The sequence below is a fragment of the Vollenhovia emeryi genome, unplaced genomic scaffold, assembly GCF_000949405.1.
Source record: "Vollenhovia emeryi isolate VEMERY1.0 unplaced genomic scaffold, V.emery_V1.0 DF939175.1, whole genome shotgun sequence".
In the NCBI taxonomy this organism is placed as follows: domain Eukaryota; kingdom Metazoa; phylum Arthropoda; class Insecta; order Hymenoptera; family Formicidae; genus Vollenhovia; species Vollenhovia emeryi.
The window spans coordinates 927,381-950,749 of NW_011967191.1; the positions used below are offsets into that span (position 1 = coordinate 927,381).

At 41.7% G+C, this 23,369-nt stretch overlaps 4 protein-coding genes across 4 annotated transcripts in view; 2 read left to right on the forward strand and 2 right to left on the reverse strand.

Moving 5' to 3' along the window:
* The first annotated feature begins 558 nt into the window (after positions 1 to 558).
* Positions 559 to 9,679, forward strand: LOC105563470 (WD repeat-containing protein 75). The gene is made up of 15 exons (XM_012015084.1): positions 559 to 885; positions 1,034 to 1,235; positions 1,447 to 1,634; positions 1,731 to 1,850; positions 1,944 to 2,131; positions 2,218 to 2,376; positions 2,457 to 2,650; positions 3,097 to 3,281; positions 3,358 to 3,521; positions 3,643 to 3,832; positions 3,913 to 4,091; positions 4,296 to 4,468; positions 4,571 to 4,756; positions 9,103 to 9,218; positions 9,305 to 9,679. Exons 1-15 carry the CDS (start codon positions 701 to 703, stop codon positions 9,495 to 9,497), a joined length of 2,622 nt encoding a protein of 873 aa, XP_011870474.1. The 5' UTR covers positions 559 to 700; the 3' UTR covers positions 9,498 to 9,679.
* Positions 5,155 to 7,265, reverse strand: LOC105563469. Its single transcript, XM_012015083.1, has 3 exons — positions 6,555 to 7,265; positions 6,233 to 6,480; positions 5,155 to 5,678 (listed from the first exon to the last, which is right to left on the reverse strand). The coding sequence occupies exons 2-3, from the start codon at positions 6,326 to 6,328 to the stop codon at positions 5,574 to 5,576; spliced, it is 201 nt and encodes a 66-aa protein (XP_011870473.1). The 5' UTR covers positions 6,329 to 6,480; positions 6,555 to 7,265; the 3' UTR covers positions 5,155 to 5,573.
* On the reverse strand, positions 9,539 to 11,607 carry LOC105563468. Its single transcript, XM_012015082.1, has one exon. It carries the CDS (start codon positions 10,900 to 10,902, stop codon positions 9,670 to 9,672), a length of 1,233 nt encoding a protein of 410 aa, XP_011870472.1. The 5' UTR covers positions 10,903 to 11,607; the 3' UTR covers positions 9,539 to 9,669.
* Positions 11,608 to 16,957: 5,350 nt separating this feature from the next.
* LOC105563476 (calcitonin receptor-like) overlaps positions 16,958 to 23,369 on the forward strand; it is a 47,732-nt gene continuing 41,320 nt past the window's right edge. Inside the window, exon 1 of the mRNA XM_012015091.1 lies at positions 16,958 to 17,932. The gene's annotated coding sequence lies outside the window, so the exon portion shown is untranslated. The remainder of the gene's footprint in view (positions 17,933 to 23,369) is intronic.

Genomic DNA, 23,369 nt, shown 5'->3' on the forward strand with positions numbered 1-23,369 from the left:
ACACAGTTCTTGGATCGTGGACACAGGCCTTAAGACAAGTATATTTTTTCTCATTCTATAGCTTACTGCACTAGTTCACCAGTGCAGGAACAGAAAACCATGGTGGAAATACATAAGGTGTGCTCGTTACCGATACCAATTTTCGTCCGGTTCTGCGCAGCTCCCAAGCGTCTCCATTTTAAGTCGATATATCGATACCTGGGAATCTGCAACGGTGTCTATATTGTCTATATTTATGGGTTGCTATAGCAACCCATAGAATGGACACCAGACTCCTACATTTAAAAAATATACTTTGTCAATAAATATATATGGAAACTGAAATTAAAAAATAATCGTTGCGCGAAAACGTATAAAATACATATTACTCTTTGCTTTTTATATTTCCACACAATAAATGCACTAGATATATGACTTTATAACTGCTTATAGAACGCTCGATTTGATTTAATCGCCACAATATGGACACCGTTGGGAGCAACTTCTCATTGGCTGTTCAAAACGATGCGCAAGAGCACACCTTATGTATTTCCACCATGCAGAAAACAAGCCCATTATGTATGTACTCACATGGCTGCTACAGGCAAAACGAGTCGCAGACCATGTGCTCACGCGTGGAGTTTCGAAAGATAAGGTTCACATAATTTTCAATTAAATATATTTGTGTACATTTTTTACGAGCGTGCGAAACCCGGTCAAAATGAAGTTGGTCGAGGAGGAGGTCCAAGTGGTTAAAGAGGTCAAGCTTGTGGATGCGAGCGCTAACCTCGCCGGTCTGGACGGTTTAATTATGAAGAATACGAAAGGCGGCGGAAAAATGATTGTCAAGAGGAAAGGCGGCGGAAGTATAATTGATCAGCGCCCGCTCTTTTCTACCGATGGAGAGTAAGTTTACTTTTATTCTCCACTTCGAGCTTCGTTTTACTCTCTTAGGCCTGGTTTTTCCATTTTCTAGTTAACTGGTAACTACAAGTTAGTCGACTCTCCGTCTCTTTCTATATTATTACCTAAGGAGGCATTGTTTTCTTTTCAGAACCCTTCATATAGTCTGGAAGAATGTCATAAGGGCATACAGCACACAAACGGGAGACTTTGTGCGGGAGTTTGAGCCCTCGGAGTACAGAATTGCTGGAATAATAGCGCATCCAGATAACGCCAGTGTTATTATCGGTTGTACCGAGAATGGTGAACTGCATTTCTGGAATTGTCAGAGTGGCATCATCACTAAGAAATTAGTAAGAACTTGAACTGTTATTCTGCCAGCTAACGTTTCTAGTTTTAAGTACTTTCAATGCAGGGCTGTACAGCAAATGTGCAATGTGTTTATAATTCATATATTTGGCCTCTTTACTACTCGGCTCTTTGGTCTCTCGCAATCAATTCCTTCGCTTTGTTGTCGCTGTTAGATTTTTAAGTATTAAATAATATACGATGGTGTTTTTGCAGCAATTGAAATCTTCTCTCACAACGGGCAAAGCAAAAATCAAAACCTTTCACATTGTGAAGTACAGAATGGCTCAAGGAAATGAGATATGTCAAGTGCTAGTAACGCATTTCTCTGATTGCGGGAAGAAAATATATGTACTGTTATTTGATATAGAAACTGGAATGTGCATAAAATCAATATTTATCTTGTAAGAAGTATCTTTTACTAAAATTTTCTATCAAATTTTGCGACAGTCGCGGAGGGATAGCTCAGAATTTTTATAATTTATTGTCTATTCTTTTAGCGCAAACTCACAAGAGTATTATATCGATATAATTGGGAATTATGGAGAGAATTTAATAGCGCTTTTACACGACGTAGATTTGCACATATTAAATCCAGCTAGAAACTTGGTCGATAAAATGTAAGATATTTTTGGATTATTATACATGATATTTGAAATATATAAATGTATTGAAAATATTACCAATTTTTAAAATGCTTAATCTCAATGTAGACACAAGACTGGCAAAACTGGTAGACTACCTACTTGTATAGCGGGACATCCAGAGGAAGAATGTGTTGCCACGGGGGATTCTACGGGTCGTGTAGTGGTATGGAAAAGTTTATTCCAGACTAGACCGTATACAGCTGTTTTTCACTGGCATACATTACCGGTTACAGAAATAGTGTTTAGCAAGTCAGGTAAGATGGAAATTTATAATTTATTTTTTACACTTACGAGATGTCTTTCGCAAACGAAGCATTTAATATGGCACACTTTGTTTCAGGTGGCCACATGTATACAGGCGGTGGCGAGTGCGTATTGGTAAAGTGGACTTTAGCGAATCCACAACATAAGTCATTCCTTCCACGATTACCGGCGCCTATCAAACATCTCACTATCGCGCCAGATAACTTGTATGTTGCTGTATCGACTTTAGACAATGGTAAATTATTTTCATTGCGAAAGTTGCAGCTCGTTTAACAGCGGATTCATGACAACTAATTCACATTTCGGTTATGACAGGTATTGTAATTGTAAATCCTCAAAGAAAAATGACGTCAGTTATACAAAACTTTACGTGGGGCGTCGCTTCGTCGTCCAAAGATTTATTTCCTGCAGGGCTTATTGTTGACCCGAGAACAGGTTGTCTCGTTCTAAATAGTCGTACCGGACATGTACAATTTTACAACACACATACTAAGAATCTGTTATACAATGTGAGTAACACGTTTGTCATATGTTAAAGTTAGGTCCCGGACGTTCGGGCGGTTTCTCAAGTAACATTTCAATCGTCTTTCTTTATCGACCGCCGAATCTTTTCGGGAAATGTTCCTATCTCACTTTAGCGACAATCTGACTCGCACACAGCGATACTTACTGAAGAGAGGTAGCAACACTTTTCGGAGAGATCCATTTGGAGAGACGCTCCTCAATCATTCAAATTGATGAGCTCGATTGGCGTGCGATCTGAACGTACATACATATGTACATAAAGCGCGGAAAGGATTTTCTATTAACAATGAGATTGATAAAATTAGGATTATAAGTTAAGCGAGCGCGCGCGCTAAAAAGCGGCCCGAACATCCGGGCCCTAGTTAAAGTAATATGAAAAGAAAATTGGAGTAAGTAAACAAAGAAATAGTGAAACTGACAAATGTTTCAGATTAATATTACTGCTCAAAATTTTTTAACTCAAGAACGCAATGCAATTATTGTAAATACAGAAGTTACAAAAGTAGCTGTGAATCATAATGGCACATGGATGGCAACAGTCGAAGAGCGAAATGATAAAGTCTCATCTATAGAAGTTAGATTAAAATTCTGGCTTTACGATCTGAAAAAGCAAATGTAAGTATACATAAATCTATATTACTATATTTGTTTAGACTAACAACTGTTGATATACGATTTGTTAACATTTTAGATTTGTATTAAATACATCCATTGAATTACCTCATGAGAATGGAGTAAATGCACTACATTTTCAACCGGATACAACATTTGACGATGGAGAATGGTTAGCAGTTACCACTGGGAAAGATGATAAATTTAAATTATGGAGTTTAGGAAAATCCTTCGCTACAGAAGGTATATTTTTAAAATACTTAATCTAAATGCAGACACAAGACTGGCAAAACTGATAGACTACCTACTTGTATTATCTATTTTGTGTTTAGTGGAATATTTGATATAATTATATTTGTTATAGATAAAGATACCAAACATTGGTATTGTTATGGGGTAGGAGACTATCGCAATCTAGCTGCTACAGACGCTGGGTTTTCAATGGATGGTTCGTTATTAGCTATTGGTTTTCATTCTACCTTAACTTTATGGATACCCGAAACATGCGAATTAAAATCCAGTCTTACACATTCTCAATATAACTATCCAATAACGTAAGTCAATAAAATATATTCTATAATTAGTAATGAATATATTCTTAATTAAATGTATAATTGTAAAATGTTTACAACAGACGAATAGAATTCGGCAAACACGAGGCCTGTCACCTTGTTGTGGTCGTATCTCAGCAGCACATAACAGTTTGGAATATTTTAACTCTCGCTATAACATGGACCGTATCCCTGAACGTCGTGAGTCTCGCGTGTGACCTAAAATCTACATACATAGCAGCATTTACATCTGACAATTCATGTTAGTAGTACAGTATATAAATGCTTCTTCGTTATATGCTATTTATTTCAGTGCCAAAGGAATAATCCTTGGGAACTTTATTTTAATATATTATGCTATTTTTTTATGTATAACAAACACGCGTAACATTCATATCATTATATATTTTTATCCTAATTTTATTCTAGTATGTTTTTAATATAAAGATCATTCACTTGCTTTTAGTGTACGTGTTTACGCCACAAAGTGCAACACCCGTTTATAAGAAAACATGCCTTATCGAAAATACCAGTTCTGTATTAGCGGCTACTTTTGTACCTCATCTGCAAGAAAAACGTGATCCTTCCTTTGGCCACTGGCAACGAAAATCGCAACTCTTCTTTTTGGATTCGAATCAGGTACAGTGTGCAAACAAATTTATCAATTTAATTGTGTAATGTTTGAATGTTAATTTGGGATGTAAGTGTATATTTTATTAGCTATTATTGTATTCTGTTTAGGAATTGCTCACATTGGAACCAGAATCTGAAGCAAGTGTTTCTTTAGAGATTATTTCGGATAAAGGAACCATGCCACTGACTGCCTTTTCCAACCTTATAGCGGCTCAAACGTCTTCGAGTAAAGAGCAGACTGTCGCGCAAGTTCATGAACATCTTGGTACACCAGGAAAAGGAATGTTAAAAGAGGTAGGTGGAGATAGAATTTTGAATTTTAATATTTTATCAAATTTTTATGCAAAGATTCCTTCAAGTCGCATTTTGTCTATACATTTTCTAAAATTGGAGAAAATTTTCTTTCAAAAATAAATATATTGCAATCAAAATTAATTAAAAATGGTATTATAATCTATAATTTTCTGTTGTATTATTCAAATATTTGCGACTTTTAGGGGTCTTGATAAATTCTTTACACATCGTATATCAGCTCTTGCACGATATGTCTATTAACAAAATATTATTTTTTGTTGAATAATATAAGAAAATTTCATTATATTTGAGATCAAATTTACATATTAAGTAAACAAATAAAGACAATTTTTAAATAACTAAGGGTTTAATAAACTTAAATAAATGTAAAAAAATTAGCATATTGTATGAAAGATAATACAAAAAATTGTTTCAATAATTTGTTTTGAATGCTTCGTGTAAAATTTAGAATCAGTACAAGAATCGAAGTTTCTATGTTATCTAATGCTTATCTAAATGAAGAGAAGAAAATTCATCAATAAAAATAAAAGAATATAAAATGTGATTTCTCGTATCATGCATTGCACTTAATGTGGATTTCTTTAACAGAACAATATAATTCTAAATTATTTTTGTTCTCTAACATAAATGCCTTTACGTGTGTGGATGTCTGTATAATCTAATTGAAACTAATTTAAATAAACTTAAACTTGTTTAGTCTAACGACTTGAAATGGCGTGTTCTGCACAATCGGACGACGAAATTTGCCATAAAGTATAGTAGTTGCCAATCGTGGATCGTATTGAATGTCCATTTGTCAGTGCCTTCTTCCTAAGCGATAATTCCGACAGCGACGAACAAAATCGAATTTTCTATAGCGGAGACAATGCCATTGCGGAATCTGCCTCATGTTCTCGATCGCCTGCAAATTGTATAACTTAAACAGAATTATTAGGATTATTGAATAAAAAATGGAAAAATGATCAGCATAAGAGATTAGTAAAAGTGCGAAAAGGGGGAAAAAAAGAAATTATTCTATGCAATGACCAGTCGCATTAATCGAAATCAGGTCGGACAGCTAAAAAGATTAAAAGCCATTGAGATCTTGACGAAAAGTCTTCCTGTTTACAAGATCACGTACCACCTCATGACTCAATGTGGCTGGACACATCATCGCACTCTCGGGCAAATAAAGATTGGTTTAACGAGGAACGTTCAATGACCAACGTCCACTCGTACTTTCGACATTACCATGTACATCCCACGTGCTTACAATGGAGAAAATATGCGTTGCCTTTTCTTCTAATTGACGCCCAACGAGAAAGGGGAACTTTATGCTTGTGCGTCACTCGCGTGTTTTGCATTAGCAAAATTCCGGCGGTACAAAATATTTCGGCATAATTTCCAACTACATCATTCTCAATATTGATATCGGCTCCGTTTAATGACCGAGATATTGCATATAAAAACACTTACTGCTTCGCTGTTACTGGCGGGATATCCGAAGGCGATCACTGCGAGTAGTAGCGTTGTAAACAGGCACGAAACCAATTTTAATGCAATCAGCTTCATTCTTGACACCGGCTCTCTTTCCGGCGAGATACCTAAAAAGAAAGGTAGCCTCGACTTTGGATTTTTCCGAGCCTTCTTCTTCTCAATTCTTTTCAGCCTACTCAGTCTTCTCGATCGACGATTGTAATCAGATCGCTCTTCCCAAACAGTTTCTTCACCGAAAAATGCGAATTAATCCAAATGTCTGTGTTAAAATTTCCCACAGAGCTATGTCAAGTGGTTTTACCCAGTCTTTGTCAATGATTGTACAATGGGGGCAAACGACGAACCGACACGATGCAACTTGAAGATGGTCCGCGGAAAAATATTTGCTAGTCCTTGTAACAGGCACGGAGCAGATCCTTCATGTGTGTTCCAACGCTCCGCGAACGACTGGCTTTCAGCACAAGTCTCGCCATGATTTAATATAGAGACTCCCACCCTCTCACGGCGTTCCAGTTGTCCCTTTAGGACGGCTGGACAACAGGCGAACTTGGCTGGAAATCCTGCCTCTCACGTCATAATCGTTGTATTGCGAGCTCTATCGCTTCGGCACCGTAGCATTCATACGTACATATGTATATATATTTTAGTTTATTTTGACGGGATTATCAGTCGTCTTGTCTTTTCCTCGCGTGGGCGGCAAGTTGGCCTGGCAAATTGAACAGTGTGAGGTAGAGTTGTATTGGAAAAAGCAGATAAGGGCAAATGTAACATGCATCGCATTCGTATCGAATAATTAATCCGCCGTGCCGAAAATAAAGTCGTAGAAGTATCTCGCCGAGGAATTTATTGAAAGTAGTTATGCGCGCGAGACGTAACGTGTTCTGCTGCTATCAGAAACGAACGTGTTAAAAGTAGCTTCGTCCGTCGCTATTCATCCCCGGTGAAAATGGTACGCGAGGTACCATTTTCATTTCAAATGCATGGTCTTGAATACGATTGGCCTTGAGTAAGGTATCATTGAACTTGTTGCAACGTCTGCTGCAACGCTGCTCGTTTTACCTTAATTAAAGCTCCAATTTTATTTGGAATGTTTCGGGGAAATATTTCCTAGTAAAATTAAGCGAAATGAGAAAGTCTTTTTTCAATGACGCCTTTCTATAGCGTATACATAGTTCAAATTCAATAATCTCTCATTTATGACTCTGTGCCCAAAAATTAAGATCTGAATATCTTCGGTGGCTCGGTTTCAATTTTTTTTCTAATTATCTACAGCGATAGGCTATAGATCGGTAGAAAAGTAGCATCGGGCAAAAAGTATGATCCAAAAAGAAGTAAAATATAATATTGAAACAATGTCAGAATTTCATCTGGACAAATATTGATCTTGTTGTAGAATTAAAAAATCATCCGATATCTAAGGAAACGATAATGCTTCCATCGTTTGATTTTCAAAATGTTTCGCCGCATCGATTACAATAGGACAACCTGCGCGATGCTAAAATAGCGAACGACGCTGTCGCAGAACTGTCTGGGATTGCTTGGAAAAGTAAAACCAGGCCAGCAGGAACAAAGTCTTATCTTCTTCGCCGACCGTCTCGATTGTTGCCATTGATACCTGCTAATAAAATACCACACCGATACAGAGGGCAAAGTTTAGATCAATCTGTCTCATTGACATATCACTATCAATATTTCGTAACGATATTTTATTATCACACGATACTTGTAATTTTCTTTAAGAGAATTAAAATTTGTTACATATCTTACGATATTTATTCGTGAAAATCTCGTTTACGAGGATTTCATATTAAGTTTCTTTATTTATATTCTTAGTATCCATTGAGATAATAATTTTAACATTTATTTACACTTCTGAGCCACATATACCAATTACAGCCCGTTGAGATAGTCGCATTAAATTGACCGGAAGATGAGACACGTCCTTCGATGCTAAAAATAGCGTTTTTGTGTCAAAAATAGACTAGGATATCTTTTTTCCACGTTTCACGTATTGTTATACGCGCAAGCACTTTACTAAGTACCTAACTAATAACTGCGTTGCGTCATAAACATCAGACCTTACGCTTGGCAATTGGCCTAATTATAGTGACAATAAATTACATTCTCCGGCCGTCTCGGCCGTTTTTCGTATGAACAATTTCGCGGACATTGTCGTCACAGTTCTCTGAAATTGACTGAACTGACCGAAGTCGTAATCGACAGTCGCGTCATCCTAAAAATGAGAAATGCGGAAATGTGTGTGAGTGTGGTACAAACATGGCCTAAATGCATCATATTGTCAACAATATAATCGCTGCCACTTAAAAGAGATGCGCTAAGAGAAGGTTTTCCTTAAAATATTTTTATAAAACAAGTATTAAGTCGAGCACAATCTCACCAGTCTTGTATTTATCTGTTAGAGTATTCACTTGTTTGAAAAGGTAGCCGCTTTCAACGGGCGAATATTCATCGACGAGATTAAAGCTGCATTTTAAGTTTTATGTTACAATACGCATAGATACGCACATTCGTCGTTAAAGTGTACACGTTGCGGAGAATATTCGTGTGGGTTGCAACAGACGACTCAACCTAGATCTGAAGTAGAAGATTGCAGGAATTGCACAAATTTCACTTGGAGGTGTGCTGTGTGTCAGCTTTAAAATTAATTAGCCGGTCGTCTGACCGACCGATTATCACGAGTTCCACATACGTGGCAAACCTATCGCGTTGGTACAGACGCGTTCTGTTAATGTCCACATCTGCACATTACATTTGTTTTTTAATCGATGATTGCGCAGAGTGCATTCGCTTATAGACGCTTAACATTAATCATCATTCTTGTTTTCCAGCTACTTAGCGTGCCCGCTCACACTTTGCCGCCGCTGCGATTGCTGTGTACGCCATTTATTTTGTCTCTGGCGGGACAATCCTCAAAAAATCATCCCAGAAATGCCGAGAACTCCAAGTATGTAAAATTATCTGGTGCAAGTTACATATGTTAAAATTGTCGTACTTAAACATTGCGTATTGATTTATTCGTTTAATTTCCAGAGACAACGATGACGGTGCTCAGGATAATGCTTCAGATCTAAGTGAGAACGAAGTGTCACCGCCGGCGAAGCCCGCGGTAACGCCGACAAATGAGAAAGAGGACACGGATAACGATGACAACGACGTGAAACTTATCGATATCGATTGGTCCTTCCTGTCCAATATACTTCCCGATCAAGACAATATTCCTTGATTCCTTGATGATGTAAAACTTGCCGTGCAAAACTACGACGGTAAGATAGAATTTGTCAGTTTAATGAGCACTCCCGTAAAATGAAATATGTAACAAATGTACAAAGTATGTTGAAACATTAATTTGAAAGTGCGTGAGTGGAGTATGTGAAATATAGGTGAAATATATCTTTTTAAGACGGCTTTGGTAACTGGTCCAATCGCGCGGCGAGTTCGGCTAGTTCGATGACAGCTTCGCTGATCCTTCTTTTGTAAACCGGATCTTTCTCCATGTTTGAGAGAACAAACTCTTTCCTGTTTCGAAAATAATACTCTGCGTAAGACGCCGGGTTGTTCATAACCCGCGCGCTAAGATTCTCGTCCATTAGAACCGTAGGAAAGTAGATTATCGCGGTAATAACGGCGCCTAGACGTTGTTCCTCCATACCTTGGATCAGCTCTGACAATGGGGGTGTTTGCGTATGGATTCCGTGTATATTCAGGGTCTCGCGCAGCATATCGTAATAATGACGCAACATCGCGCTCTCCCAGGTCTCTCGGAAGCTCCGATCCGTGCACAGATACAAAAACTGTGCTACGTCGTGCGCCAAAGGAGAGTACCTCAACAGCTGGAAGTCCACTAGTAAGCATTTAAGTGGCACGTCGTTATTGAAGAGAAGATTGTTGCCCCAGAGATCCCCGTGACTGACTACGTTCGCTTTCGTGCGTGATGGCTTCACAGCGTGATACACCTGCTCACAGGCCGATCGTATTAGCTCGGGATTGTGTCCTAGACGCTCGGCTACGACCGCGGCCGTGTCGATGCCCGATTGGAACCACTGCCACGTCATTCCCTCGTGAACGAAGGCCTTCTCCGCGAAAGCCTCAGGATGTAGCCGGTTCAAGGCTGTACCGAGGCGGGTCTCCGCCAGTAGAGAGGCGGCGTGCAGTCGCGCAAGAGCGCTCAAACCCGCACGCACGAGCGTCTTGTCGAATAGCTTGTCCCGCATGGAGTAGTCCTTGCTGCTCAATTCCTCAAAGACTATTGAATCGCTCTTTACTTTGTAACACCTCGGCGCCCACGGTTCCCCGCGATATCCCTCGCAGAGCAACGGCATTATGACGTTGTAAAACCTTGTCTCTTGCTCAAAGACACCCTTTTTTATCACGTAGTCAGCTTGATCAGGTACCTCGTAAGGTATGGTCTTGAGAAAGAACGAGAGAGCAACGGTTTCCTTTTTCCTCCTGGCTATTATATCAAGCCGATAATGAGAGCCGAGATATCCGAGCTTGCCGCTGGAGTACGGTCGAATAGCATATTTTATCAGATCAGCGTCACTGCTCAGCGCGCCTCTCGCCACCTCCTTCACTTCTTCGAAAGAGAGCAATTTGTAAATGTCATTGTTCTTAGCGACATTGGTTTCCATTTCAAGATATTGATTTATTCACGTATCGGACAACCGTATTCTTCCCGTAAACGGGACTTTCGGCTAATTGAGACTACCGGGACCAATTAGTTGGTCCTTATATACTCGTCGCGTGTGCGTCGCCGGTACATTGTATTAATTTGTCAACCGATTCTTCTGCATATGCATATATGTATAACGTAACATATTTCCATCAAGATATCTTCCGATAAAAGCTCTCGTCACATGACATTTTCAGAGTGGTGCCACCAAGTTAAGCCTAACAATCTATGCTAAAGTCATCTACTTGTTATACACCGTTCTATTCTTATTTCATACTAAAAGCAGTACCAGTTGTCGATTCTTTCATTACGATGAACGAACGGTAGTAACATTATATTAATGTTATAATTTCCCACTCAACAATGTAACTGTTATATACGCAACACGTGATATATTACACTTGTATTGAGTGGGGAAATTATATTATCGATGTAATGCTAGTTGGTGTTCATCGGGAGATGAAAATGTCTATCGCGACAATCCTTAATTAATTTGATGGGATGCACGCACAAATATACGGAGTTGGTGCTTTAGAGATTCACAACTACGAGAGAATATTTTTGGACTACTGTAAAGTTCTTTATACCAGTGATAAATCTTGATGCTGTCAACGCTGACTCGTTGCCGATAAGACATCGACGATGTCTCGGCGCGAAAATGTCATGGCATTTGATCAAAATTTATCTCAGATGTTGCAACGCCGTAAATATCGTGAAATCCAAGCGTGCGAAATCCGAAGCCTTGTTTCATCTTTGCTTTTTGATATCCTTTACATCTGGTAATTGTTGAGCGTATACAATACAAAATTCGAAAGATAATATCGCATATCTTGAATAACACTTTACGCGACAAGTTTTGAATTTAATAAGAAAACTGAGAGAACTGAAACACAAATTAGTATATAAAAGCAGGGATTAAAATCGATAATGATTTTTTTTTAGAAAAAAATCATGTCATGACTTTGATTTTTATTTTCCATTTTTAAAAATTATTTCTTGATTTTCATCAAATTGCAACTTTCATTTCCTAGTCAGTTGCTTTAAAAATCACACCGTGAGAGTTACTTTTGAAAGAAAAAAAATCACTGAAAAATTTGTTTTAACAATACTTAACTGTTATATTCAATCCCTGCATAAAAGTATGAATATAAATATGAGCTGTCGTTATAACGGCGTTAGAATTTTGTGGAAGTTGAATTAATTCTACGCTTGAGACAGAAATGAAAGAAGATGAAGAATTAATGAAACTTTCGTTTATCTTCGCCACAGCTGTATTTAATCGACTTTAAACACTTGAGGAACGAAGCGACGATTAATTGGCGCGAGCCTTGGCACGTTCGTGACGATATCGTTGACAAAATTGCCATGCTTTGCCGGTGCGGTTGAAGCGCAAAAAAGCGCGACGCTCCTCCTTGACCCGTATGCAGCGAATTCGTCGTCGAGCAATATCCCACGCGTATTTCTTAAACGGCGGCTAAAATTCAATGTCGTTCCGCGCGCATCCTCGCGCGAACGTCTCATTTTCACGCCTGTACGAACGCGGCGAATGGAAAGGAAGGGAAGATCGCGTTCTCCACTCCTCGAGCTATTCGTACATCGAGATTCTTTGTTTTTAATCCATCGACGTTAAAATTAACCTTGAGTCTTTATAATTGCGACCCTCCAAGTTTCCCCTCTTGATTTATGCCATCCTCTACTTTTGCCAACTTGCCGAGAATTCCAAAGTTTTGGAGATCTAACTTTGTAATTTAAATTTTCAGAGTTGTAATTAATAGCCATTTGTCCGAGGTTCCGTCTGTTCAAATATTATACGTATATCGAGTGGCGCCAATTTGTGAAAATATTGGGAGGGAGAGGCGAGCGTCTTAAATAATAACTTGATTATTTTTTAATAGCCTTTGTTTAGGGAGGAGGGGTGGAAGTATACTCGTACAGATGTAGATTGTACTTGTATGTTTTCATTACATTAAGTTTTCAAGGTACGAGCAAGATCCAGTGAGAAATAATTTGTCGAAGCGATGTCGCATCGCTGGGGAGAAATTGTTCACGTGCTTCTTGCTAGAACACGTTCAATTTTTCAACAAGTAAAGTAAACGTTAAAATTACTGGGGCGACATATCTCGACAATGCTTTTATTGAGGGAGCAAATGTTACCCCGCAAAGTCGGCGTATGATAATGTCGATTTATTTCGACCAATAAAGTGGCTGCGATTGCCAGCGTATGATATTTTTATTTTGTATTAGACATGTACGTTCTATATAAAATCGTAAAAGTGACAGTAATCCCGGATTATTGGTTATTCAAATGGAGCACGTTTCGCGTTATATTGAACGGGTCTTTTTCTTTTTATTAAAAGAAATAAATTACAAGTAGTTTCTCTTTGAATGTGTCGGCGACCTCTCGTTGCAGAGGTACGTATCCATACGATTAGAATCAATAATTCTAGCGCGGTTGAAATGTCGGCAGTCGGTTATATTGTGAATCGCGAGAGTTACCTAAATTATCGTCGGCGAGGACGCTGCGATTTGCGATTACGTTTGCGTACAATCCTGCGTTTAATGTGAACTAAAAAGAAATATTGTCCAAAATACAACAAAGTTTGTAATTTGGTCAGTTGGCTGATTAATGTTTCTCACGAGGCAGAATGTTTGCTTCGATCCAATCTTATCTCGGAGCACGTGCCTGCGGATCGAAGAGACATTAGGATAATTTTGAATATTTAATAGTAGGGATTACAAGAAAGAGGAAAAGTCTGACGCGATAAAGATTGTCGTTAAATTACTATCTGTTTATTATTTCGCCGCGGTACACCCAATGTGTAATCAAGTGCGATCGGCACATGGCGCGTGTTTTCACTGGCAAAGTGCAAGTAACTTTCAGGCTCGTTACATTCTGACTCAGAGACTCTTTCGAGCGATATACGACGTGCAAGAAAAACAGATCGGCTTGATGAATTCTCTCACCGGCACGGTGCAATTATTATTAAATTCGACGATATTATTAGTAGGACGCCATCTCTCTCGTACAAATTACAAATGTCGGATGAAAATTTTTGCACTCGAATCTTTTCTCTTGCGTAAATTTGTATTTATACAAATTTTTAATTCCGCGCCTCTATGCTTTTTTACAACGTAAAATCGCTTGTTACGCAAGGATGATAATTGTTGCAGGTGTTTCCGCCTAGAGTCCCGACAGAAATTGCGTCGAGAATGTCGCCGCGAGTGCTTCGCGTTACGACAAATTGATTTGGAAGGATTTAGGAGCGTGATTTCTGAAAAACGCCGCAGGCTATCGCGGGCTTTAATGGCTCGAGTGTAAAAAGTTGAAGAAAATGTGGCTAGGAGAAACAAAGCTTTTAATGTACCCTTCAGTTCCCTTCTTCATCTTGTGTGACAACTACTCTATCGCTCGTTTCTTCTGGAGACACGTTTTATTTGCTTTCTTTTCTCTCCTCCGCTTGTAAAGTACGTCGAGTGTCTCTGAAAAAGATGTCCTCGAGGAAGATGATTCGGGTAGGATGAGCTCGGTGGTAGCTCTGGTAGCTCGCAATAATTTCGACAAATATTCAACTTGTACTCGACGAGATAAATGCTGTGGAAAACAGCCGCGAGATAGGTAACAAAGCGCAACGTAGCGTGACGTTGCTGCTGAGTCACGCGATGAATCTTGGAGGGATTCCATCATTCTCCTGTAAATACGCGAGGGCCAATTTGCCGCACTTTGAATATTAGTTCAGGCAACCGTGCGGCACCGATGATTCCATAAACCCGCTAAACTTGCGAGGGAGCGCTTCGAGCTTGGCGAGATACTTGGCGGAACTCTAATTATCGCCGGGAGACATTCGAAGTGACTGACGCGTCTCGTCAAGTGCATCTCGAACAATTTGATTTGCCACGCGAGACTCGGCGATCCCCGATGTTCGAGTTTTTAATTCCTACACGTGGTCCGACGCTCCTTTGCACAATGTAGGAATACCAGGTGTAACATTCCCGCGGATATGCACTTGTGACCAATCAGAAAGGCCGAGACTAGCAATCGTCAACTCGGATTGGATTGGGATTCGCGACTGACGATTGTCCTCTAGCCAATGAGAGTCGAGTAAATCGCTGGCTGCTTTGCTCTCATTGGTTAGAGGACAATCGTCAATCGCCAATCGCAATCCAATCCGAGTTGGCGATTGTTAGTCTGATTCGGCCTTTGCGAGAACACTTTTTTGACTTTGCATCATTTAGCATACTAAAACAATACATTACGCGCGCGTTATTTAACATTATCCATTAGCATTATTTTTACATTTTAAGTTGTTTCACTCTCATGATAAGTTAGTTAAGTTGAATCTTCAGCTTTTCTTACTAAATTGGTAGATATAATTTTGAATGCATTCTGATTATTTTTTCAAACTGTCTTTCATTTTTTAATTAAATTGAAACTTTGTCAGTGTCGTTCTCCTTCACTCAATTGGATGTTTAAGTTTTAACTTCTTTCTCTTTAACTTTTTGTGTATTCTCTAACTTTTAAGGCCGGTATCCATAGTCAGATCTTACATTAAAGTTACCTAATAAATATATTCATTATTCTTATATTAAAAACTGTCTCTCTCTCACTTTCTCTCTTGGATTTCTCCAAAGATGCTATATCGATTGATCTTTTTCGCAAGGTCGTATTTTCATTTTACGCAATTCGTTGTTTAAATTAAACACTCATGTAGGATCAGGATGAGCGGGTTTTAAACAGAAAAACCGGAAATTGCGTTGACCTTGCGAAAAAGATCAGTCAATATGGAACCTTTTATTGGCTATGGAGTGTCTAAAGATGATCTTGAGACGGTCTTGAATATAAGATTTGACTATTGGATACCGGTCGAAATAAATTTTTTTACAAACTGTTAAAATTCACATGCGAGGTGAAGCATGGCATGAATCTAAGCCCGGGTCTACGATAGGTGTAGTTAGCCTTAAGCCGTAAGAAATTGACCAATCACAGTCTGAAGTGAGGAGAATAATCGCTTGTGATTCATCAATTTCTTACGGCTTAAGGTTTACTACACCTGTTGTAGACCCGGGCTAAGGGAGAAGTGACGCACGCCGCACTTAGAGAAAACCAATCGGCATCGCGGAAAAGAGGCCTCGTCTGTCCGATATCAACGACATTCACGCCGGTGACATCTCTCTTTTTAGACTCTTTTAGGGATATACTGGAAAAGCTGCTATTAGATTCACGTGCTTAAACTCGCCAACGATTAACCCAGCACTCGCGCTAAAATTTCTTCAAAGGCTGAATTTAGAGGTCGTAATGGGGAAAATGTGCGGGACGAGGGCTCGTGCCCTACCATTACTGTAATCACTCGTGCTACCCGTTCGAGTCGGTGACAAAGTCGAGAGAGGTTTTGCGGTCCGGGCCCTTCCCGGGGGGGGAAGGGCTGTTTCGTTGGGCAACGGCGAGGGCGTCAGCGTCGGCGTCGGCGTCGACGTCGGCGGGGAGCTGGCTATTCATCGCCGCTGCTTTCTGGTGGCGGCGCGCGCACTTCGAGTCACGTTTGCTTCGCGCCCGCTCGAGAAGGCGAGTTTAGTAGCAGCTGCGCGCCCGCGTGCCACGCGGAACACATTGCGAAGCGTGTCGTCGCTCGTTTTACCCGACCTCGTCTATCAACCGTCGGCCGTCGATCGCCGGTAAGCCACGCCAATTCCCTATTCCCGTGCGACGATGCGGGGGGCGGGCGGTCGGGCGGGCGCGCGCCGCGCCGTCTGAATTTCGCCGCGAGTCGCCGCGGTGACGGGACTCGCGGACTCGCGCCGACACGGCCGTGAGTGCGCGAGGGCCGAGTGTTGAGGACGAACGCGTTAACGCGCCGCTTTATCGTCAATCGCGCGATCGGGGAAAAAAGGGAGCGAAGGACACCACGTGTCCGCGACCAGTGAGCGGCCAGCGCTCGTCGTCGTCGTCGTCGCGCGCGCGGGATAGCGAAAAGTTCTCCGGAGCGGAAAGGACTCGAGGTACGCTCGCGACGGCTCTGCCCTTTTCCTCTCGGCCGCTCCAGCGGGACGGAAAGCCCTTTAATCGGCCGCGTCGAGGTGATCCCTTTTCTTTCTCTCTCTTTTTTTTTTTAGAAAGATAACGTCCGCATGAGAAACGGTGGTTTTGCGGCGTGGCTCGTAAAGGGTCGGTTAGCGCGTCCCGGCACGAAATAATTCGTGTTAATTCGCCCCGACGAGGTTTATCTTCGATTCGTGTCGTCATTTACATAACGCGACGCGTTCACGTCGCCCCGAGTGCTCGTGTTTTCTTGCTCTTTTTTTTTCCTCCCTATTTCCGACGCTGTCGTGTTTGCCGAGTTGGTAACAATACAGCTCGCGGCAAAGCGCGCCGGGAAAGATCGCGTAACGGCGGAAATGAACGTCTAATATTTAAGCCGCCGCCGTCGCCGCCGAGGTCTCGCGGGTGAGGGAGAGAGTATTTCTCCAAGTATTTTGTCTATAAAACCCGTGCGATCGATTCCCGCGCGCGTACGGAGAGAAATGAAATCTGCGCGAGGCGTCTTCCGCCCTCGGCCCCGCTAATTGTAAGCGCATAAATTAGTCAAACTGTGTAAAGGTTAGGGAGTCAAGGGGGATCACCTCGACCGTGCGTCTCCTGGCAATAATTTAAGTCCCGTGGGGTGCCTCGTCGGAATATTGCCGCTTGCGGGATTATCGGTATCGCGTAAGCGGCGCAGCGGCAACTAATATTCCAAGTGCGGCGTAGATCGCGGGATCGATCGGAGGCGACGCGCGCCTCGCCCGATGATCGCGATCGAGAGGGCTACGCCGATCCGATCGCATTTACGATTCCCGTGCATTCGGCGGCGATAAACGGACACGCCCACGCCTGCACGGAGAGCAGCAGCCCGGACGCGCGGCGGACGTGGTCGTCGCCGACCGCAGAAGCGGGCTTCGGCGGGCCTCGCCGGGCGCGGATCGCATAGGACCATCTAGCCGCCGATACGTCCCTGGTGAGTATGTGTCCTTGCCGCGTGGATGAAATTATTCAAATGGTAGCCGCCGTGCAATCACCGTGCGAATACGCACGGCGGAGTGTCGGAGGTACACGCCGACCTAGCGAGAGAGAGAGATAGATTCGCGATTCCCCTTGAATCGGATTCTCGCCTCGATCGGTTTATCAAGCCATGCCAGGTCTCTCGTGTGCTAATCTCGATGATTTTAACTCGAGAGCAAACAGCCGGACGCTCGAAACTGTGCGTTTGCGACGTCCGCGGGACCATTGAGATTGAGCTTGCGTCCTACGAGAGAGCAGCCGCGCGATAATGCCCCCGAGTGAGCCGAAACCAGACGGCCGAACGCTCGAGATACGTTTACGAAAACTTTTGCCAGTGGATTTCTGTCGAGCCTCTGCACGAGAGCCTCGATAAATTCTCTGGCCGCAGAGCGAAACACGCTACGAGTTTATGCTAAGCTCGCCGCGTGCGAATAGTCCCCTCCCAGATTTCCGTCATTTTCGCGCGGATACGCAGAGAATTCAATTTTCATTTCTTCTTCAATTTAAGAGAGTTTCAAGTCTTTCCTTAATCATTTTCATAGAACGGACAGCCCGGCAGATCTTGATAACGATCAAAAGCTCGAAATGTCAAGATCATTAAGGATTAACTCGTGTCTCCAGTTAATCCCTAATCCTCGGGAACAACGGCTAGCCCTTATTATATTTTAATGCGCGATTTTCCCAGTGCGGACACCAACGTCGAATCGACGTCGATGGTGTCGAATAATTTGAGTTTCGGAACCTAATTGTTTGTATTAAATCACTACGCGTTCAACGTTCTGATTACTTTTGAGATCTCATTGGGGAGGACTGCCGAGTTAACTTATTTAATACGAGAAATAAAATTCTCAAACTTTGAATTATTTTCGAAAACTGACGGTTGGGGGACGTCGATACGACGTTAGTGTTCGATTCTTTTTACGACGCAGATACAGCTTCGGCGGAGGCCGACTTTTGAAATCGTAAAGCAGGATCTACTTACTACTTGTATCGTGTCGCAGCTCTGATAACGCAAGTCGTAATCGTGACGTCGTAATCATAGCGGAGCAATAACTCTCGTAAAGATTTGGAAACTTGGCAATGTCCGCGTTTCGCGTCGCATTCAGCTTTAGTAATGTATTTCGGAACTTGCGAGATATACACGGAGCAAATTTTCTCTCAAAAGGTATCCTGAAACTCATGCAATCGTGGGACGATATGGGCAAAATTTCCCAAAACTCTCGTCGAGTTGTTGAAAATGCCATCGTTGTCCCGCGATTACATGATTTTTGGGGTAAATTTTGAGAAAAAAAAATTGCCTCTCCGTGCACGAAACGTCCGCGTAACGTGAAGATTGCGCGCTCTAACGTTGAAATAAAATGAAAACTTGTGGGTGTGTGAATAATTACGAATACACGTGGCTATACGAGAGCGAGACATTAAATAGATCTCTTCGTTAAAACGTCATCGATCAAAGTGTTGTCGCGAAGCCAAATTTAACGTTGCCCCGTGGGAAATATACATTTTCTGGCTTACCCGCGCTTATTTTATTCAGCGCTATCAATTTTTATATAATTCAGCTGTCCGAGTATAGAGGCTGCATGTTTTTACCTGACGATAGAATAAGCTCGCTCCATAAATCATGATTTAACACATTATTTTATTTTCGTATCATACATTTAGAGCTAAATACGGCTATCTGATACCCGTAACGACGTAATAATGCGCCGGCAGATACGGATCTTTATACAAGATAAATAAAATTCAGGATCAGCGATGGCCGCATTTAGTGCTAAATGCGGAATACAAATATAGGTCGCCCTCTGTCTCTGATTAGCGGTGCATTTAACGCTCACCTGGTCATGCAATTCAAAGTTCCATCTATGTAATATGAAGATCGCGTTTATGCCGCTAGTTAAATATTAAACAAGATAGTCTCGATACGTTGCCGTTTACTGGAAATGTTTAATTGACGAGGGTGCAGCGTGCGATCACGGGCGAGACGCGCGCACCTAGACGTTCTCCCAGTTGAATTTCGAGAAATTGGTGCAAAGTTTACTTATGCGAAGAAACCAAATCGCTCATCTCTAAAACGCTCAACAGTTTTTCAATTTCTTTCACCCTGTCGGACCTCTTTCCATTTGGCATTGAGAATCCTTTCTTCGCCAGTGACTAGTTAATGCAAAGGTTTATTCGACGTATATATTTTATTTTGAAACGCGCAACGTTTCGACCGAGAATTCCGGTCCTCTTCGGGTGAAAAATGTCCTCATAACATACTAAAGTGTCAGACAAGTGTCAACAAGTCGGAATCTGAAGACTTAAAATTATCGCGTGTAGAAGAGTTGCAGAAATAAAAAAAAAACCATAAGAGTAGTGAAGGCTCCCAGGAAGAAATTAAGTGGTAAGGGGAGAATGCTAATGCGAGCCAATAAAGGAACGGAACTCAGTTCTCCCAATTCAAATGTTACAAATGTCCGTGTTAATGTCAGTAAGACTCCCTATGGTCCAGACATAAAGAGAGAAACAACTAAAAAAAAACGAAAGAAGGTGGGGTTATGAAACGAAATGAAATATAGAAATGAAACATGTTTGTCAAGATACATAAGAAAAATGATGATTACATATTTCGTATTACAGCGATCGCACTAAACTTGGAATAGACAACCGTCTGTTTCTACCAAAGGTCCTCTTCCCCATTTATTTCAATTCTTCTAACGTAATTACCTATTCACATAGTAATTTACATAATTGGCTACCTCCACCTGTGTCAGGTCCTAAATGGCATTTACGCTTGTAATTGATTTATGTCTTAAAAAGGACCGAGTTAAAAGTTAGTTGTATAATTACCCAATTAAATTTTTTAACGGCAAATTAAATTAGAATTAATTAGAATAGAATTACTTTTGATTGCAAATTGGACATTTAATTCTTGTGCATCTTGCAGAAGAGAAGGAAATTATTTGTCTAATTATTTGCCAAGTGACGGCAGTAGGTGTAGGGAGCGAAAAAGAGGATAGAAAATTCCGACAATTTCAATCTAATCCCTCATCTCGACAATTACAGATTCAATTTCGCAGAATGAATTCCTATTTGCGAGTTTCCTGTTCCAATTAATTGCATTTGTTAGATATACGTCTGATGATTTCTCCGTCTTCGAGGAGTAGCATTCCGATGAGATTCACGTATACGTCTGGAATAATAATTAGATAACTTCGCGTCGCTACTAACTGCATTAAAGAAATGATCCGGTTATTCAAGCGAACGTAACGCGACGGATATATGTACATATAACCAAACACGTATTTTACTTTCTAACGCCGTACGCTTCACAGCTGTTTTATACGCTTTACGCTCTTCTCGGTACTTTTTCCCCCTCTCTTCTCCCACGTCACCCAAAGCTCGAATATACCTTTATCTTCTTTTAAATGCAAGAAGTCTACCTGGAAAGTACAGCTGAAAGAACTCCACTTGCTATTTCAAGAAACTTGGTTTGCGAAGAAAATTCCCGAGCGAGCGAACTCGGCTTGCGCTTAGCCACGCTGCTGTGTCGTACGTGTGCACGTATTCATCGGTTATGCGAAAGAGCTCGTTCACTCGACAGAGAGAGAGAGAGAGAGAGAGAGAGGGAGTGAGCGACGGCATTTTCGTCTAATTTACGATGCAGTTAGGTGCTCGAGGAGCACTATGTCGCGTCTTAACTCGATAAATTTGTCTAATGATGGACCGTCGGAGGGCGAGAGGGAGAGAGCGAGTTATCAGGGTCGTTAATAGTACATCGCGTATTCGCAATTTGGTTTAACCGAAACGGCATAACAACGTAAGCGCCGCCGTGTCCCACATCCATCCGCCTTGACGCGGGACGATTTTTAGTCCGACGAACCCGACGACGAACAATATTGCGGCTGAATCGAAATGACAATTCATCTTGCCGCTGACAAAACACGTCGGCGGTAAGATGGATTATAATTCCATATTGAATTCAATCGTAATATTATTTGCCGCTAGTTGGCACCGTAGATAGCGCGCAAATAATTACGACGAGCGGTTTCTTCGGCCTTTCCGCCGCGTGTTTCTTGTCGCGACGTGAATATTCAACGGGAATGTTTAACGGGCAATATTCAACGAATAGTTAGCGGGAAATCAATTTATCGCCGATAATTGAATGGAACGCGACGCGTGGTAAACAAAACGAGTAAATCTAATTAGAATATCGAAATTCGGAATTGACGCTAGCGCCGGTTTGTCGAAATTAGCGTTCACAGCCGCAAAGTGAAGTAACGAGACGCCGAGTTTTCTTATCTTTTTTTTTTACCCGACAACGCGTAATAAAAGAGCGGTAAAATAGATACAAGGCTGGCTCTCTTGTTTTGACACTTAACGCTTTAATGTGTTCGATAACATGTCGCGCGAATAACATTAGCATGCATTAATAAAAATGAGCGGTGTGACCGTGACTTTTGGATTTTTAGCGATTTAGCGAGTACACCGTTTACGTCAAACAATCGATAAACGTCCCATTGACATATTCGACGTCACATTGCCCTCCCGAACGTTCGGTACAGCGCCAGCCGCCCGCGCGAATGTTAATATTTTAAACGGCGGTCTTTGACACAACGTATATCAGCACTATGTATTTATGCGCATAAAATATTCGAGAGGTGCCCAGAGTGGTTCCGCGCAATTGCGTTCGTAACGTCTTCGTAAGATAAGTAAAATATAGCTGCTCATATTTTACGATCGGCGCTTTACGCGCGCCCTGACATATGCTTACACGTACGCGTACAGGTTTATGTGCGCGCGAGAGAAAGAGAGACTACATTTATCTCTTGAGAATGAACGGCAAAAACGGCGAGCGAGAAGCGAGCTCGAGCTCCCTCGAGATCTTCGGCGTCGTCGCCGTCGCCGCCGCCGCTGGCGTCTCGTCGTAACGTCGTATACGCGCGGCTCGATCAAATCCATTTATATCGATGGGCCTATCGCGTGTATCGGAAGGACCTTCGACCGATGATGTGATCGATGTAGGACGTCTGATGCCTTACTGGGGCGTGCATCCGAGCGAATAGAAGCGAGCACAAGGGAACACACGTTCCTCCTCACGTTCCGCGTCTCGCATCCCTCGTCTCCTCGCACGGTTAATGGCCACGTCGTCGAGAGCATTATCGAGTGACCTTCCTTCCTCGGCCTGCTCTTCGCTCTTCGCCAACGTACGCGAGCGTACACGTCCGGGCTTCACGTATATCCGTATATAAACGAAACGTTATACTCGGTAGCCCGGGTCATAAAAGCGAAAAACCCGGTACGTTGCGCGATAGCTTGAGATAGTTGCGCGCGTCGTACGATATATCCAAGTCACAAAATAAGCTGTCGCGCAAAATTCTGATACCGCACGCACGGATCAAAGTCGGGCGGGG